Consider the following 16894-nt stretch of genomic DNA (forward strand, 5'->3'; position numbering starts at 1 on the left):
AATGAAATTAAATATTATATATACTTTTATTCTTTTCATGAATATATACTTTTTTCTTTAGAAAAATAATACTACTTCACGCGTACGAAATCTATATATACTTTTATATTGTTAAAATTTTTATTATAGCATCACATTGCTTTCCCCATACAATGATTTCACAGATACATTTATTTTCTCTCTCAATATTTTAAGAGTTATGCATTGTATTTGTCAAGAATAAATATTTTGTATACAGCAGCATCAACAGCTAGTAAATAAAATAAGATAATTGAATGGTGCAAAAAATTGGGATAAGATGGTACTAGCATAGATAGCAATCAAAGGTACAAGAAGCTCACGTTATCATGAAAAACCGGTACACATAATAAATACAATACTACTATTTATAATAAATAATACACAGTGGGGAATCCAAAACTTCTATTATCCAATCTGCTGCTGGTTTCATAGTTAAAAGCTAACCGCATCTATTTATAGCCCATCCAACCGCTTCATCTGAATCAAACCAAACTTACCAAACCAATTTAGGTTCTCTTAAAACAAAGGCCCCTCAAACCACTTTCCCCACACTCTTTTAGTGTGTCGTATTTTTTCCTCTCTTTCTCCACAATTAGGTCTTGGACCGACCCTTTTGTGTAAGTGCAATGGCCATGGCTAAGCTTGTATGTGTTCTGCTTCTGGCATTCCTTGGCATTTCCATGATCACAACTCAAGTTAGTTAATTTGTCCCTTCTAAAAAAATACTATAACTCATTATTATTCACTAACATGTTGCATGTACGTACCATTTTTTTATGCTATATGCTCTAACTATGAATTTTGCTTTAAATTAAATTTTTACTATATGGTTTCAGGTTATGGCAACAGATTCTGCCTATCACTTGGATGGAGTGAGTATCTCTTCTCTGTGTTAATTTTGAGCATTTTCCACCTCCCTTTTGGTCTCCTAATTGTTGAAAAATTATTGTATAGTCTGAAATCATATGATCTGGCTAATCTCTCCATGACACGTAACTACACTTTTACTTTTAATTTAAAAGAAAGTGTTAATAACATGTCAGGTAGAAATTAGTCAAACTACATGTAGTCCGAGACCACATAACAATTTATCTTGATTAGTGGGCCTTTTGCGAGACTTAAAATTCATATCTTGATTATTAATTTTTTTCCATTAATTTGCAGAGGAGTTATGGACCTGGGAGTCTAAAGACCTCACGTGAGTAATCATACTCCATTTTTTTGCACACTTAGTTGTATTATTTGTTTACCATGCTTCATGAATCTAGAGTTGCTTCAGATTTACCAAATGATCTAATATTTCCAGTTCATTTGCTTTCTATTATGTGAATTAATTAAGTGTGATCTAATGATTAACAATTCTGAATTTGGTTTGATATATCAGAGTGCCCTTCTGAATGCACAAGAAGATGTAGCCAGACACAGTACCACAAGCCGTGCATGTTTTTCTGCCAAGAATGCTGCAAAGTGTGCCTTTGTGTTCCTCCTGGCTACTATGGCAACAAGTCTGTGTGCCCCTGCTACAACAACTGGAAGAACAAGCGTGGAGGACCCAAATGCCCTTGAAAATTGAAATTATAAACATGATTTCACCTACAATTTTATATTACTCAAAGTGGAACTATAAACTATATATGGCCATTGCTATATGTTTAGGTATCACCTACTACAATAGGGTATACCATCTTGTTCTCTATCATGAAATTAATTCAATTATTAATTTAATGAAAAAACCTATATGTTATTCCCTTTCCTAAACAAATATGAGAGGGGTGTTCTCCTGATTAGTCAATCATCTTTGTCATTGTTCTTTTTGGAGTATTATATATAGTGAATTTGGAGTATTATATATAATGAAGTTATTTTATAATTTTTGTCTCATCAGTATTATTACGAATGTTAGAGTAAATTTTTTAACCTGTGATGTTACAAATTACAAAACGAAACACGGTTCATTAACAAAATGCGAAAAAATAAAAAAATAAAAATGTACCTTCTGCCATGAAAAAGTTGCCTTATTTTGGTTCTTCCAAGCTCTCACTTTATTCCTGTATATGTAGATGGTGTATCAGATGAAATTAGAAGAGGTGAGTCAGAGACCAAATACATGTATTATATATAGGCATTCTACCATCAAGAATGCATTTAATAGTCATTACCACTCATTAGTAGTCATTACCACCTATTAGTAGTCATTCAATATTTGGCTTCTGAATTCCAAAACTGATGGAGCATTTTATTTTTCAAAATGTACAGACCAAATTATTACATTCTCTTACTTGGTCCAAACGTTTTGACTCATTAATTAAAATAAGTCAATGCTCAATCTTCTTAAGAAATGAATATACGAATCATAGTTATAGTTCCTCTTATAACGAGTAATATCATTCATGTATTATAATATGCTCAATTTCTCAAGCACTATACTCAAAGTGGTAATAAAACTTAATGAATAAACTCAATATTTATTGATAACTGTGAAATTTATGTTAATTTGATAGTCAGTTTTGGCTAAGAATGATTGCAATTTCTTTACTTTACTATTATTTTTAATGAAATAATAAATAAATTAATATCTTTGTAATTTTTTATTAGCAGAATTCAAAAGAAGAAGATTTCAAGTGTTTTAGAGGAAAATTGATGCAAAAACTGGAAGAAAAAACCTTGAAGAAAAGTTGGAAGAATTGAACAGCTCGCTTAGCGCACAGGTTAGGCTTAGCAGGCAAGTTCGGGCTTAGCGCAAAGAAGGCCCACGAAGAAGTCCAAAGGTGCGCTTAATGCGACATTCAGCGCTAAGTGCGTGACCACCTCCCTAAGCCCAGAAGATGCGTGTTTAGCGCGAAGTTTGCATGAAAAGTAAGCTACCTTGGACTTATAAAAAGAGAAGGAAGCCAAAGGAAAAGACACATTGAGTCTCAGAGCTCTCTATTGAAGCTATCCAAAGCCTGAACCTATCTCATAAGGGAAACTCTCTTCTCTTTCCATTCCTCTCTTATTTTCTTCTGGTCATCCAACCCCTTCTTCCATCCACATTAGCCCCTGAAGTGTAAAGCCTCTCATGGCCATGAGAGGATAAGCCCCTTTATTGGGAACCTAACAGCCAACACCCTTTAATGTCTATTAAATGCAATTTCTATTTCTATTGCTTCTCTTCTACTCTTTATCTTTATTGTATGGTCTGCTCATCCATGCATTAGTTTTAGGGGTTATACATTGAGAAATGATAATTTTTAAAGAACTGAGAAATGACATCTAAATAATTCATTGTTAGGGATAGAGTGACTTTGTTTTGTCTCGGAATACATCTCCATATTTCATGTGATTTACTATTCAATCTTTGCAAAGGGATTTAGAAGAGATAATAGATAAATTAAGTTCTTCATCGTGAAGGATCAGGGTTAAGTATCTTAGTAAATGTGGGTGGAAATTGGGAAAACATTTAATAGAGAAAAATATTAATATTGCATCAAGGATAGTTAGGCATGCTAGGTCCCAACATATTTAAATTCTGAAGTTATCTTTTGCATTAAATCTTGTTTATTTTATTGCTCTTTCCTTTTTAATTTCAAATTTTTTCCTTCTTCTTATCTCTATTGCAATTCCTTATCTCTTGCTTGCAAATTGGGTATATATCAATTCAAGTATAAACAAAGTCCCTGTAGACTTGACACTCAGACTTCCATTTTAAACTTTACTACTTGTGATAAATTGGTACACTTGCCAATGAGTTAACATTTATTCTTGGTCCAAAACATATTTTTTTCTCAAATAAATCAATGTGCACATGAATATGAGAAAATATCACAATATAAAATTTTCAACTCTAACTTGTATGTATACAATCATAAAGTGGAATCAAGTCTCATCCTTTCTACATGATCCTTAAATTTAAACTGTGGCATGCCCTTAGTCAAAGGATAAACGATCATCAACTCAGTGTTTATATGCTCAATGATCACTTTATTTTCTTTTACTCTTTCTCTAATGGCTAAGTACTTAATGTTGATGTGCTTACTTTGACTTTCACTTTTGTTATTCTTAGCCATAAAGATAACAACTAAGTTATCGCAGAAAATTCTCAAAGGCCTTAAAACAGTATCAACTATCTTCAGCACAAAAATGAAACTCTTAAGCCATACACCATGTGACATAGCTTTAAAACAAGAAACAAACTCAGCTTCCATGATAGAAGTAGCAGTCAAAGTCTGCTTAACACTCATCCACAAAATAACTCCACCAGCCATCATGAAAATGTACCCAGATGTTGATTTGCGAGAATCAACACAGCCAGCAAAGTCTGAGTCTGAATAACCAATCACGTTTAGATTGTTTGTTTGTCTATACATAAGCATGTAATCTTTGGTCCCCTGAAGGTACCTCATCATTTTCTTTGCAGCTCTCCAGTGGTCAATACCTGGATAACTTTGATATCTTCCTAGCATTCCAACTGTAAAAGCAATGTCAGGCCTTATGCACACTTGAGCATACATGAGGCTTCTAACAACTGAAGCCTAAGAAATGTTTTCATTTGTTCCCTCTCAAAGTCATTCTTTGGGCATTTGTTCAAATTAAACCTATCACCCTTCACAATGGGAGCAACACTTGGTGAACAATCTTTCATTCGAAATCTCTTTAAAATTTTGTTAGTATAGGTTTCCTGTGATAGACCTAAAATACCTCGAGGTCTATCTCTATGTATCTTAATGTCGATGACATAAGATGCATCACTCATATCCTTCATGTCAAAATTCTTAGAAAGAAACTGTTTCACCTCATATAGCAAACCCAGATCATTGGCTGCAAGTAAAATATCATCTACATATAAAACAAGAAAACATATTTTACTCCCATTGACCTTGTGATATATGCATTGATCCATGGGGTTTTCATCAAAACCAAATGAAGAAATTATCCCATGAAACTTAAGGTACCACTGACGGGAGGCTTATTTTAAACCATATATAGATTTATTAAGCTTGCAAACCAAATGTTCACCACTACTAGAGGAGAAACCTTCAAATTGTTTCATATAAATCTCCTCCTCTAAATCACCATTAAGAAAGACTATTTTCACATCCATTTGTTGCAACTCGAGGTCAAAATGAGCAACTAATACCAAGATAGTATGAAGAGAATCTTTCTTAGATATAGGAGAAAAAGAATATGTGTAGTCGATTCCTTCTATTTGAGTAAATTCTTTAGCAACGAGTCTTGCCTTGTATCTCTCAATGTTGCCTAATGAATCCCTTTTGGTCTTAACGACTCATTTATAGTCAATGGCCTTTGCCCCATTAGGTAACTCTACAAGGTTCCAAACTCTGTTACTCTACATGGAATTCATTTCATCTTTCATGGAATCATACCATAAATTTGACTCTTTACAACTTATGGCTTGATCAAAAGTTTCAAACCATTTTCAGCTCCAATATTATAGTTAGATTCTTGCAAATATACAGTATAATCACTAGGAATAGATGATTTTATTACTCTAGTAGACCTCCTTAATGTTGCATCAACATTTTCTTAGGGATCATGTTGTTCAGCTGGTTATTCATCATTTTCAGGAATTTGATGATCAACTTGATATACTGGATTATCAACAACAGCTTGTGGAATGCCAGTCATGTGTTTTTCATCATCCCTTTGAACTTAAGGGGTATGAATTACAACCAATCTTTCACTTGATGTGGAAGGTTGAGACTCTATATAATCAATTTCAGAACCTAAGTCTCTCAATTGATCACTCCCACTGATCAAATCATTTTCAAGAAACTTGGTATTTCTTGATTCCACAATCCTAGTAATATGATATGGACAATAAAACCTATAACCTTTAGACCTTTCGACATTTACAATGAAATACCAACTAATAGTCCTCGGGTCAAGTTTCTTCTCTTGTGGGTTATATATTCTCACCTCAGACGGACAACCCCAAACACGCATATGTTTCAAACTCAATTTCCAACCTTTAAACAACTCAAATGGTGTCTTTGGGACAACTTTGGTTGAAACACGGTTTAATATATACACAGTCGTCTTTAGTGCTTCAGCCCACAAGGATTTACAAAGATTGGAGTTGCTAAACGTACTTCGTACCATGTCCAATAATGTTCGGTTCCTTCTTTCTGTCATACCATTTTGATTTGGAGAACCAGACATAATGTACTGGGCAACAATCTCATGTTCTTGAAGAAACTTTGCAAAAGGACCAGGTGCTTGTCCATTCTCAGCATATATGCCATAATATTCTCTACCTCTATTTGATCTCACTATTTTTATTTGCTTGTCACATTGGTTCTCAACTTTAGTTTTTATGAAGCAAATAAACATTCATATATCGTGAATCATCTATAAAGGTGATAAAATATTTTTGACCACGTGCATCCATATCTGGACAACAAATATCAGTATGAATTATTTCTAATACGTTTGAACTCCTATTAGCACCTTTCTTAGACATGTTGGTCTGCTTACCCTTAATGTAGTCCACACAAGTCTTAAAATCAACAAAATCTAGAGTGTTGAGTACCCCATCTTTCACTAACCTTTTAATCATCTCAATGGAGATATGTCCTAATCTTTGGTGCCATAACATAGATGAATTCCCATTAATATTACACCTTTTAATACTAGTTTGAACAATCATTGAACTATATGTGGCATAATTTTGTAAACCAAGAAGATAAAGACCATCAGACAAGATATCATTCTTAACACATTCAAAATTATAAAATAACTTAAACGATGTGTCTTTAAAATTAAAGGAATATCCAAAAGGTATGAGTCTGGAAATAGAAATCAAGTTTCGAGAAAAACTTGACACATAAAAGGTCCTTTCTAATTTCAAAATAAAGTCACTACTTAAAGTTAAAATGTAAGTTCCAATAGCCACCACAAGTGAGCCTAGCTTATTGCCTAATAAGATGTTTTGCTCACTTCCCACTAGTTTCCTTAGGTTTTGCATACCCTGTAAAGAATTTTCAATATGGATAGCAGATCCAGAATCAATCCACCAGGTGTTAATATTGACACTAGTCATATTAGATTCATAACATACTAATGAGATTGATTTACTTTTCTTCTCAAGCCATTTCTGAAATCTGGGGCAATTCTTCTTCATGTGTCATTTCTTCTTACAAAAGAAACACTTTGACACCTTCTTAATATTAGCTAGAGGTGGTATTTTACCATTCCCTTTCTGATTAGCTTGAGACTTAGCTGCTTTGTTCTTCCCACAAGTAGTTGTTAGCAATGCACTCTCACCGATCTCCATTAAAAGCCTTTCTTCTTCCTAAACACACATGGTCATTAATCATTGATAGACCATTTGTCCTTATGTGTGTTGTAGGAAATCTTAAACGACCCATATTCCTGCAGAAGGGTGTTCAAAATGAAGTGCACCATGAAGGACTCAGACATATCAACCTCTAGTTTTTTAAGCTAAGCCGAAATATCTTGCATTTGCATTATGTACTCACACACTCCTTTCACACTGGTGAGCCGGAGAAATGAGAACTTTATGATCAGGGTGTTTGTTAAAGCCTTATCTGAAGTGATGAACTGGTCATCAATGGCCTTAAGCAAGTCTTGAACCTTATCATGTTGGTCGACAGAACCACGAATCCCGACCGAGATTTTGGTCTTAATGAATATCACGTTAAGCCGGTTGGATCGGTCCCATCGCTCATATAGCACAACCACAATTGGGCTACTTTCATCAGTGATTGTAGGTAGTTTGTCTTTCCTTATAACTTAGTATATGTCCATCCACCTCAATTGAAGAAGAATTCTCTCCTTCCATATCTTATAATTATCTCCTTTGAGTTCAGGAACATTACATTAAATATCAGAAAAACTAACAGCTTGAGAAACTGCAAAATCCAAAGGCATATGTCAAAATTTGAGACATATTAATCTTAATTGTATGTTTTACCATTGTAAACATACCAAAAAATTGAAGCTTGTGACATAAAAATTGTTTGTGGGCTAAATTTTTAATTCGATAAGAAACAATTAGACTTTATGATAGAATAATCAAATTACATACTCATATTCATGCTTTACGGGTACAACGTGAAAATAATTTAATTTTCTATCGCAAATATTTACTTTATGATAAAATTGACAAATTATACATACCTCGTGATCCCTGTGAGTAAACCATGAAAATAATGTCATTTTATTCCAATTAATTATACAAATATAATAAAAATTCTTGGGGGATAAAACTCATTATATAAAGTATAATTAATCACAATATTATGTCTAATTCCTTATACGATCTTTAAACAACTTAATATATAATATTAATCAAATTATAGATGTTGTGGCTAATCCATAATTAATCAAAATTATAAAGATCACTTAGACATAAAACTTAATCATATGAGAATAAATCATATTATGAATTTCAAGATCAAGATATAATACAATGGTGAATAAAATTTTCATATATAATTTCATAATTGAAACATAATATTATGCATTTGATTTCATATATATATATATATATATATATATATATATATATATATATATATATATATATATGCATAGAATAAAATTTTTCCAGAATATATTCATGCATAAAATAAATCAAAATTTCATAAATTGTAAAGATAAACAAAATAAGAATATAAGATATGAAAAATAAATATATATAAAAAAACCTTCAATAATCCAGTGGCTTGCATGTATTTCAGTATAGAATCTGACATTTGGATCAATGATACTTACAAAAATTACACATGGGACGTACAAAATATATAAAAAAAATTAATATTTTTTTACTTTTCATAATTTAATTTTTTTTCCTTGTAATTTTTTTATATTTTTTTCAAATTTTATTTGTTTTAGTTTCCGTTCTTATAGCATTTTAAAAAATGATTTTTTATTGTTCAAAGTGTTATTTCAAGTGTTTTAAGAACTAAAAATAAAATAAACATAATTTGTGTATTGACTAAAAATAAAAAGTAATTTTTTAAGGACGAAAAAAAAAATAGTAAATCTTAATGACTAAAAAAGAATTTAAACCTAAAAAGAAAAAAAATTAAATATTTTTTTAGTCTTTATAATATATTATTTTTTAGATTTGGTCCTAGTATAATTATTTTTTAAAATGACCTTTTAAAAAATTATATTTTGTAGAAGTTATAAGAGTGATTTAGTAGTGAATAAAAAAAATACCAGAATGAAGGAAGGAAGAGATTGTGAGTTCGAATCTCCCACTAATAAAACTAACAACTTACAATTGACTAATAAAAAAATATATTTAAGTGAAAGGAAAAACATATGAGAACAAAAAAATCTATTTGATCTTGGATAAATTCTTTTTTAGTCTTCCAGATTGAGAAAAAAAATACTTTAATCCCTCAAATTTCAAAAATATATTTTTATTCTATGGAGTCAAAGAACGTTGACAAAAGTGGTGATTAGGGATTGCAAGAACCTCCATGCATGCGGGTATCCTCCTAAATTTGCCCTGGTTTTGATAGAAAATATCTACTTTGATTAGATATAGATATTACCTAACTTTTAAAATAGGTATGAGTATATAACTACATGCCTCATCCATGTATCTATCCTCATCCCCGAAATATATACTTATTATAATTTCCTTATTTATTTAATCTTTTTATAAAAATTGACAACTTTTTTTATTATGTTGAATTTATGTTATGAATCATTGTATTATGATAACTTTATTCAATGTAATGACCTCTAAAATAGGTTTTAGAATTGAAATTAGAGAAAAAAATGTATAAATATATTGTTATAATGTAGTAACAATTTTTGGTAGGCAAAGATGGGGACATGGCGAGCTCAAACAAGAATGAAGATGAGTACAAAATTTTATCTCCATTGGGAATATTGGACGAGAACAATGTTGTTGAGTAGAGCAAGAACGGGGATGAGAAACGACATATTCGTCCTCAACCATGCCTAGTGAATAGGTAATGCTCAAAGTGGACAAGTCTCAAATATGGACGGCATCATGTCATGGGCTACTTTTTACCACTTTATATTTGAAAACATTTCATTGACACTCTATATGTTACATTAACATCCGCTTAATGCTTGAAAATATTATACTAACACATTATTATTCATTACACTAACCCCTGTAAGGAAGACTATTATAATGGTTAAAAAAATAGAAGATATTTGTGTAATTTCACAAAACTTTAGGAGCGATTAATATTTTTTTTAAAGTGACATGCATGGAAGGAAGACTTTGTTTAATAGTATATATATATATATATATATATATATATATATATATATATATATATATAATTGTGTATTTTAAGACATTATCTAGTTATAACTGGTTAGAATACTCATATTAAAAAAAAAGAGTATGTACATTAGTAAAACCCAGTATATATAGATATGTAGATTTATAGATATATAAATGGCTTTGCTGAAGAGTTTTTTTTTTCTTCAAAAAGTCTTTTCTTTTAATGGACTATACATTGAAAAAATTGAACTGCATAATTGCTTTTCTCATCTCTAGATTGTTATTCTCAGTCCATGTGTTTAATTTTTTATTCCTAATATACCCTTTTTACCAATGTATAATGAAAATATGTTTCTATTGTGTCTCAATTGAGATATTCACTGGAAAACATACTTTCGTTATGTATATGCAAATGACAAAACATAAGTACGATTCTACAATAGTTTTCTTATTCAACTTTAATGGAAATGTGATTCTATTATAGATTTTACAAAATGGAATCATTTTTCCATTGGAACAAAACAAAACATCTTTTTGAATGTACACAACAATGAGAATGATAAGAGGTAAGGGGCTTGAAAATGAAACAACTAGACACAATTGGGCTCGAAAATGGAAGGAGCAATGAGAGGAGGTTAGAAGAAGTGGGGTTGCAGAGTGTGAGAAGGCAACGAAGGAGGGGGTTAGGGAAATCTGTTAGGGGTAGGAGTGTCTTTACATGTAATTTTTAAAAAGTATGGGGTGGGAGTAACAATTTTGGGATGAGAATAGCAACTATTTACTTCCGCTATCAGTTTCTAGGCCCAATTGTTTTGCATGGGCAAGCCGAAAGAGCGAGTAACCCAACAAAGAAAAAGAAGAGTGAACATATATTATTGGCTTCTTACAAATATAAGAGACCTTAAAAAGGAGTGACACATCGTTATTACCATTATTTATTGAGACCACTCTTTCTTACGAACTAAGCGAATCTAAATTTTGTTATTATTATGACGTTCTTCTGCCCAATAGGTAAATTAGACAACGTGATTAAGTTGTCATTTCAATTTTCCTGGCCCAGAAAATATAAGATAAGAAACTTCAGTAAAGAAAAGTTTCTTGACATGGTGTCGGTAGACACGTGAAACCTTATCATCCTGTGTTTGGCCGAAAAAAGTTCCCTAATAATGTGCTTTGTTTTGTGATGCATACGAAAATATAAATAATTAGTGGCAGAAGATAATTAAGTAAAAGGAAGTGGTCCATCAGTTTATTTTATCCTCGAGATATTGTATGGAATTATGCGAAACAAAATAGAATAGGATTAGGAGTTCATGGTATTCCTTAATTTCATAGTATTTTCTATTTTCTGACCTACCAAAAATAGAGAAAATGTCAAAATGATGCATATATCCACAATAAAGCATGCAGCATACTTTATTATACGTTCTAAAAATATAGATAAGTCGGTGCATAAAGTTAAAAGACTAAGGTTCTTTCCCTTCTCATGCGCTTACTTTACAGTTGTTTTGTTCATTTACTGCATGAACCAATAGCAATAAAAACCATAGGTTATTATTTAGAGCATCTATTCAAAGCCTTTTTTCTAGTTACATTTAATTTCTCTATTTTTAGGTGGAAATTTATATTCATATTCCTAATAGCACCTAGAAATATCCCAGTGAAATAGTACAAAACTATCAAAATCGTGATAAAAAAAAGCCAACCATCTCTAGTCAATCCATTGTTTCTTCATGGTAAGATTATTTTCCACAATCCTTTGTGCAAATCAAGATTTTGACTTTTCGCCAAAAATTATTTGACGCAATGAGACACCCTAATCCTTCAAATTTTAAACTTAATAATTCCCTAATTGGTGGCATAAAACCTAACTAGTGTAAAAAATTGTATGTACTGATAGTGACAGATGCAAATAATTTCTTATTGGGGGTAAAGAAATAGTCTGTTGTATTTTCACTTTGACAAAAAAATATTATAAGTTTTTGTAAAATACACAATTTTATAATAAAAAATCAAAATATCTAAACTTTTACAAATTTAACAAGATAAAATGGATAAAATTAATGTCAATTTATTTTCTCTTTTATTTTTACATTCTCTTATTTAAAAAATATATATTTATGAGAATAATACCTAATTTTTCATGAAACAAAAATAATAATTATTTAAAATATTCAAGTAAAAAAATTATTTAGTGGGGACAATGGTCCCATAGTTGGCAACGTGGATTAGTTCTTCTATATGGATATCAACAAATGGTTTAATTCTTATTATCAATGTAAGAATCTTGTTAGTATAATTAATTTGAAAGTATCTTTATAAGTTTTATTTGAGTCTTAAAACCTACATTGAATGCAATAAGTTCTTGAATCTAAGTCACTTAAATTTTCAAGTCAAAAAAAGATGTATATACCAACAATAATAAAAAAATTATGCTATTAACCAAATGATAAATTTACTAAATTTTATATTAATAATAATTCTAATTAATTAATAGTGTAATTTTTTATACTATCAGTACAGAGAAATTAAACTCAAATTATGTTGAAGGTGTTATGTGATAACTAAGTCAGAAACAGACAGAAAAGTGTTCTCTACTTCCTTTAATTTCTCATTATGAACAGCCATAAATGAGAATACAAATATTTTTTGCTTAAAAAAAATGAAATTAAGAACTACTTACTAATAGTTCTATACATTTATTTGATGGGTATTTGAATTCCGCAAGAAAGGTTGAGAATGGAAGAAGAATAAATGAGTGTGATGAAACTCGCATTTAGCAATTCGCACACGTTGGGCGTGCACCGCTAAACAAAACATAAAGCTTTGCTAAGAAAGTTTCTTCCTTTTTCAACTCTGCTGTCTGAATGCGAAGACACGGCACAGTGATGAAGTGAAGTGGTGCATCAACCTCAATCTCAGGTACCCATTCTTTCTCAACCCAACAACTCCACTTTTTCAAATAATTCATGTCTACCCAGATGGCAATTCCTCTTCAGTTTTCTTGGGTTTCTTATGATTTTATATCCTAAGATTGTTTTTAGGAATGCTGAATGCTGAAGCGGAGAACTCTTTTTTTTTTTTTGGGGGGGGGGGGGGGGTGTTTATTTGTTTTTAGGTTTCTTTTGTCTCAGCAAAGGTTGGATTTCGAAGGAATTCTTGGTTGATGGTTGATGCTATATCTCATCAGTGTGTTCTATAAGAAATTGGGATTTTCCCATTGCTTTGTATGTGGCAAGTCATTGCATTTGAGAACTGTTGAAGATCTTCTCCAACACTGTAGAAGGTTGAGAAGACATTAATTGGTGGGTATGGTTTTCTGTGCTTGAGGGATTTAAGCTTTGGATGCAGATTGAAGAGGGCTAATTGTTAAAACCATAACCCCCATCAAGGTTTTTGCTTTGTGTGTTTGTGGAAATCGCTTGAGCTGCTCTGTCTATTTTCATTTGGTGTTTTGTTCCATTTGCTGTGTTTGGTAGGAGGTTGCTTCATTGGACCTTGTTTGATCTTCAACAATGTCAGAGAAGATCATGGTTCACTCAAGGTTTATATTTTGCATGATGATAATTTCTCTGTTCCTTTTGATCCTGTCTTCCATTTTCCTGCTCCAGTTTAGCAGTCATTCTTTGATACCTAGATCAGTGTTAGAACTTATTCTTGTCAATAACGCGTCGCTTTACTTCATGCCCAATTTGAAGAGAGAACAAGTTTTACACCCTCCCTACCCTTCTGGGGATTTAAAATTTCAATCACAAAATCCCAGAGAATCTGACTGTCAAACTTCTAATTCAAGCCAGAAAACAACTTCTGTAGGACAGCAAATGAATATGGTATCCTACCCAACTCGACCACTATTGAAAGTATTCATGTATGACTTGCCTCCTGAATTTCACTTCGGGTTATTGGGTTGGAAGAGAAGTGTGAATCAAACATGGCCTGAGGTGAATAACCCCAAACGTATCCCGCGCTATCCGGGTGGTCTGAACTTGCAGCACAGCATGGAATACTGGCTCACCCTTGATCTTCTGTCATCAAAAGTTGGCCAGCCTTGCACTGCAATTAGAGTGCAGGATTCAAGTCAAGCAGATGTTATTTTTGTTCCATTTTTTTCATCTCTGAGTTACAATAGGCATTCCAAGCTTAATGGAGAGGAAAAAGTTAGCCTTAACAAAATGTTGCAAGACAGATTGGTACAGTTCTTAATGGGCCAGAAAGAATGGAAACGTTCAGGAGGGAAGGATCATCTAATTGTAGCCCACCATCCTAACAGCTTGTTGGATGCTAGAAGAAAGTTGGGTGCTGCTATGCTTGTACTTGCTGATTTTGGAAGGTATCCTACTGAATTAGCAAATATCAAGAAAGATATAATAGCCCCCTACAGGCATCTAGTAAGCACCATACCAAAAGCCAAATCAGCTTCATTTGAAAAACGTACCACACTGGTGTATTTCCAGGGAGCAATATACAGGAAAGATGTGAGTTTCTACTACACTCATGTTATCTGTTTAATGCATTACTATCTTATTATGAAAAAATTCCCACATTGACTATTAGTATTATTCCATTCTGTTTTTTGGTGGTAACTTTGTTGATGACTAAAGTAATTATTGATTATGCTCATTTAAGATTAGCAAAATGTTTGTGTTCCATTGTATTGAGTATTGGGGTTATGTCAAGGTGCTTTACCTTCTTAACTTGTTAATGAATTGAAATCAGAATTAACAACTTCCCGGTTGTAACATTTTTATATTTTTTGGCTTAGTAGATCTCAGAAACCCTTCAGATTTCCACCAGTAGATAACTCACTCATGTCATCTTAAGAGCGCACATGCGTGCACACACACACTACACCTCAGGTGCCTGGGCCTTTTTGAAGGTAAGATTTGATCCCAGGAACTTACCTTCACCCTGACACCTTCTTGTAACTAATTTGATATGAACATAGACAACCAACACATGACAGATATTCTACTGTCACCCTGCCTCTTTTAGCAACAAGCTGCATGTCATTCTTGTCCTTGGTATTAAATTTATTTATTTATTTTTAAAAATACTTCAACTCCATGTTCTTTGGCACTAACTGCACCTCTGTCAAGATGTCAACCGTAGATCATATTTTTATTGAACTTCAAAAGGAAATCAAGATTTAAATAGCAGTGTCACTAAGCTGACAATAATGCATTAGTTGAATATATAATCACATGGAAGTTTTATCAGAAAATGTAGTAGGTCCGTCATCACTTGTATATAAGCCTTCAATTCTGATACAACTATAAGAAAGCACATTGGTTGTTGTTTTCAAAAACAATTTTTATTGATTTTATTTTCTTTTCTTTTGACATCTATGAACTTATATCGGGCACATGATTTAGGATCAATTCTTTGGAATCCTAATACACATCCTGCTAAGATTGCTTTGAGAATCATTCCAATGACATAGTTTCTGCCATCTTTCCATCATTACTACTTCCCTTGTCAACTTTATTGTATTAAATCTAGTTGTGCCAGATGAGTCTTTCTTCATTTTGATTAAATTATCATGTTAAAACTCTAGGGAGGAGCCATTCGCCAAGAACTGTACTACCTCCTTAAAGATGAAAAAGATGTGCATTTCACATTTGGGAGCATAGGAGGAAATGGGATTAATCAGGCAAGCCAGGGCATGGCCATGTCAAAATTCTGCCTCAACATTGCAGGGGATACCCCATCGTCGAATCGCCTCTTTGATGCCATAGTAAGCCACTGTGTTCCTGTGATCATAAGTGATGAAATTGAGCTACCCTTTGAAGATGTCTTAGACTACTCAGACTTTTCCATATTTGTCCGTGCCTCTGACTCTATGAAGAAAGGCTACCTGCTGAATCTCCTTCGGTCAATCACGCAGAAGGAGTGGAGCAAGATGTGGGAAAGATTGAAGCAGATTACACATCACTTTGAGTATCAATATCCATCCCAACCTGGGGATGCAGTGAATATGATATGGCAGCAAGTTGAACGTAAGATATCTTCAATAAGGTTCAATTTGCACAGGAAGAACAGATACCAGAGATCTCAGCTTCGTGTTAAGAGTAACTGAAATGCTGAGATTCTGTCACATTAGAATCTGTTGACCTTGGTCACAGTCAAGTTCAACATGCTAGTGGAAGACACAAACCTAGTCTCATTTGTTTGCCACTAGCATGCTTCTCATTCTCTTCATTGGTTTCTTTCTTCTTTTTTTTTTTTTTTTGCTGAATAACACATCTTGTTGATTTTATTTTAAAGTCAAATCATACATCATTATTTGTCCTCTTCTTGGCATATGAATCTTAGGAAAAACTAAAAGAAAAAAGAATTTAATATATACTAATAGTTTAAAAGTTGTTTATGCTATTATTCAATCACTAATCGATGTTTCTTCAAATGCAAAAATCATCAATTGTTGTATAATTGCAAATTGTTATTTTTATAATAATTAAAAGTCATATTAATGATAAGTTTTTATTAGTTCACTGTGTGAAATTCTTCCAATGATTATATTGTAATTAAATTATAATCACAAATCATTGGTAATCTGTTTTCCCCAGAAAATCGGTATTAGTGTACTTTTGGATACATGTGTCGAACCTGAGTGCTTGAGGTAGAAACTAGAAA

At 32.2% G+C, this 16894-nt stretch overlaps 2 protein-coding genes across 2 annotated transcripts; both read left to right on the top strand.

Moving 5' to 3' along the window:
• Positions 1–502: 502 nt before the first annotated feature.
• Positions 503–1891, top strand: GASA11 (gibberellin-regulated protein 11). Its single transcript, NM_001250569.2, has 4 exons — positions 503–716; positions 858–893; positions 1186–1219; positions 1406–1891. Exons 1-4 carry the CDS (start codon positions 648–650, stop codon positions 1585–1587), a joined length of 321 nt encoding a protein of 106 aa, NP_001237498.2. The 5' UTR covers positions 503–647; the 3' UTR covers positions 1588–1891.
• Positions 1892–12962: 11071 nt separating this feature from the next.
• Positions 12963–16550, top strand: LOC100795371 (probable arabinosyltransferase ARAD1). Its single transcript, XM_003527033.5, has 3 exons — positions 12963–13183; positions 13380–14736; positions 15816–16550. Exons 2-3 carry the CDS (start codon positions 13777–13779, stop codon positions 16335–16337), a joined length of 1482 nt encoding a protein of 493 aa, XP_003527081.1. The 5' UTR covers positions 12963–13183; positions 13380–13776; the 3' UTR covers positions 16338–16550.
• The last annotated feature ends 344 nt before the right edge of the window (positions 16551–16894 follow it).

The sequence above is a fragment of the Glycine max genome, chromosome 6 (genome assembly GCF_000004515.6).
Source record: "Glycine max cultivar Williams 82 chromosome 6, Glycine_max_v4.0, whole genome shotgun sequence".
Taxonomy (NCBI): Eukaryota; Viridiplantae; Streptophyta; class Magnoliopsida; order Fabales; family Fabaceae; genus Glycine; species Glycine max.

Excerpts from the sequence above, each read along its gene's own strand:
- GASA11 (NM_001250569.2), top strand. The coding sequence starts at position 648 with ATGGCCATGGCTAAGCTTGTATGTGTTCTGCTTCTGGCATTCCTTGGC. Across the intron at positions 717-857 it reads TTTCCATGATCACAACTCAA|GTTATGGCAACAGATTCTGC; the intron begins GTTAGTTAATTT and ends ATATGGTTTCAG. Across the intron at positions 894-1,185 it reads CTGCCTATCACTTGGATGGA|AGGAGTTATGGACCTGGGAG; the intron begins GTGAGTATCTCT and ends ATTAATTTGCAG.
- LOC100795371 (XM_003527033.5), top strand. The coding sequence starts at position 13,777 with ATGTCAGAGAAGATCATGGTTCACTCAAGGTTTATATTTTGCATGATG. Across the intron at positions 14,737-15,815 it reads GAGCAATATACAGGAAAGAT|GGAGGAGCCATTCGCCAAGA; the intron begins GTGAGTTTCTAC and ends TTAAAACTCTAG.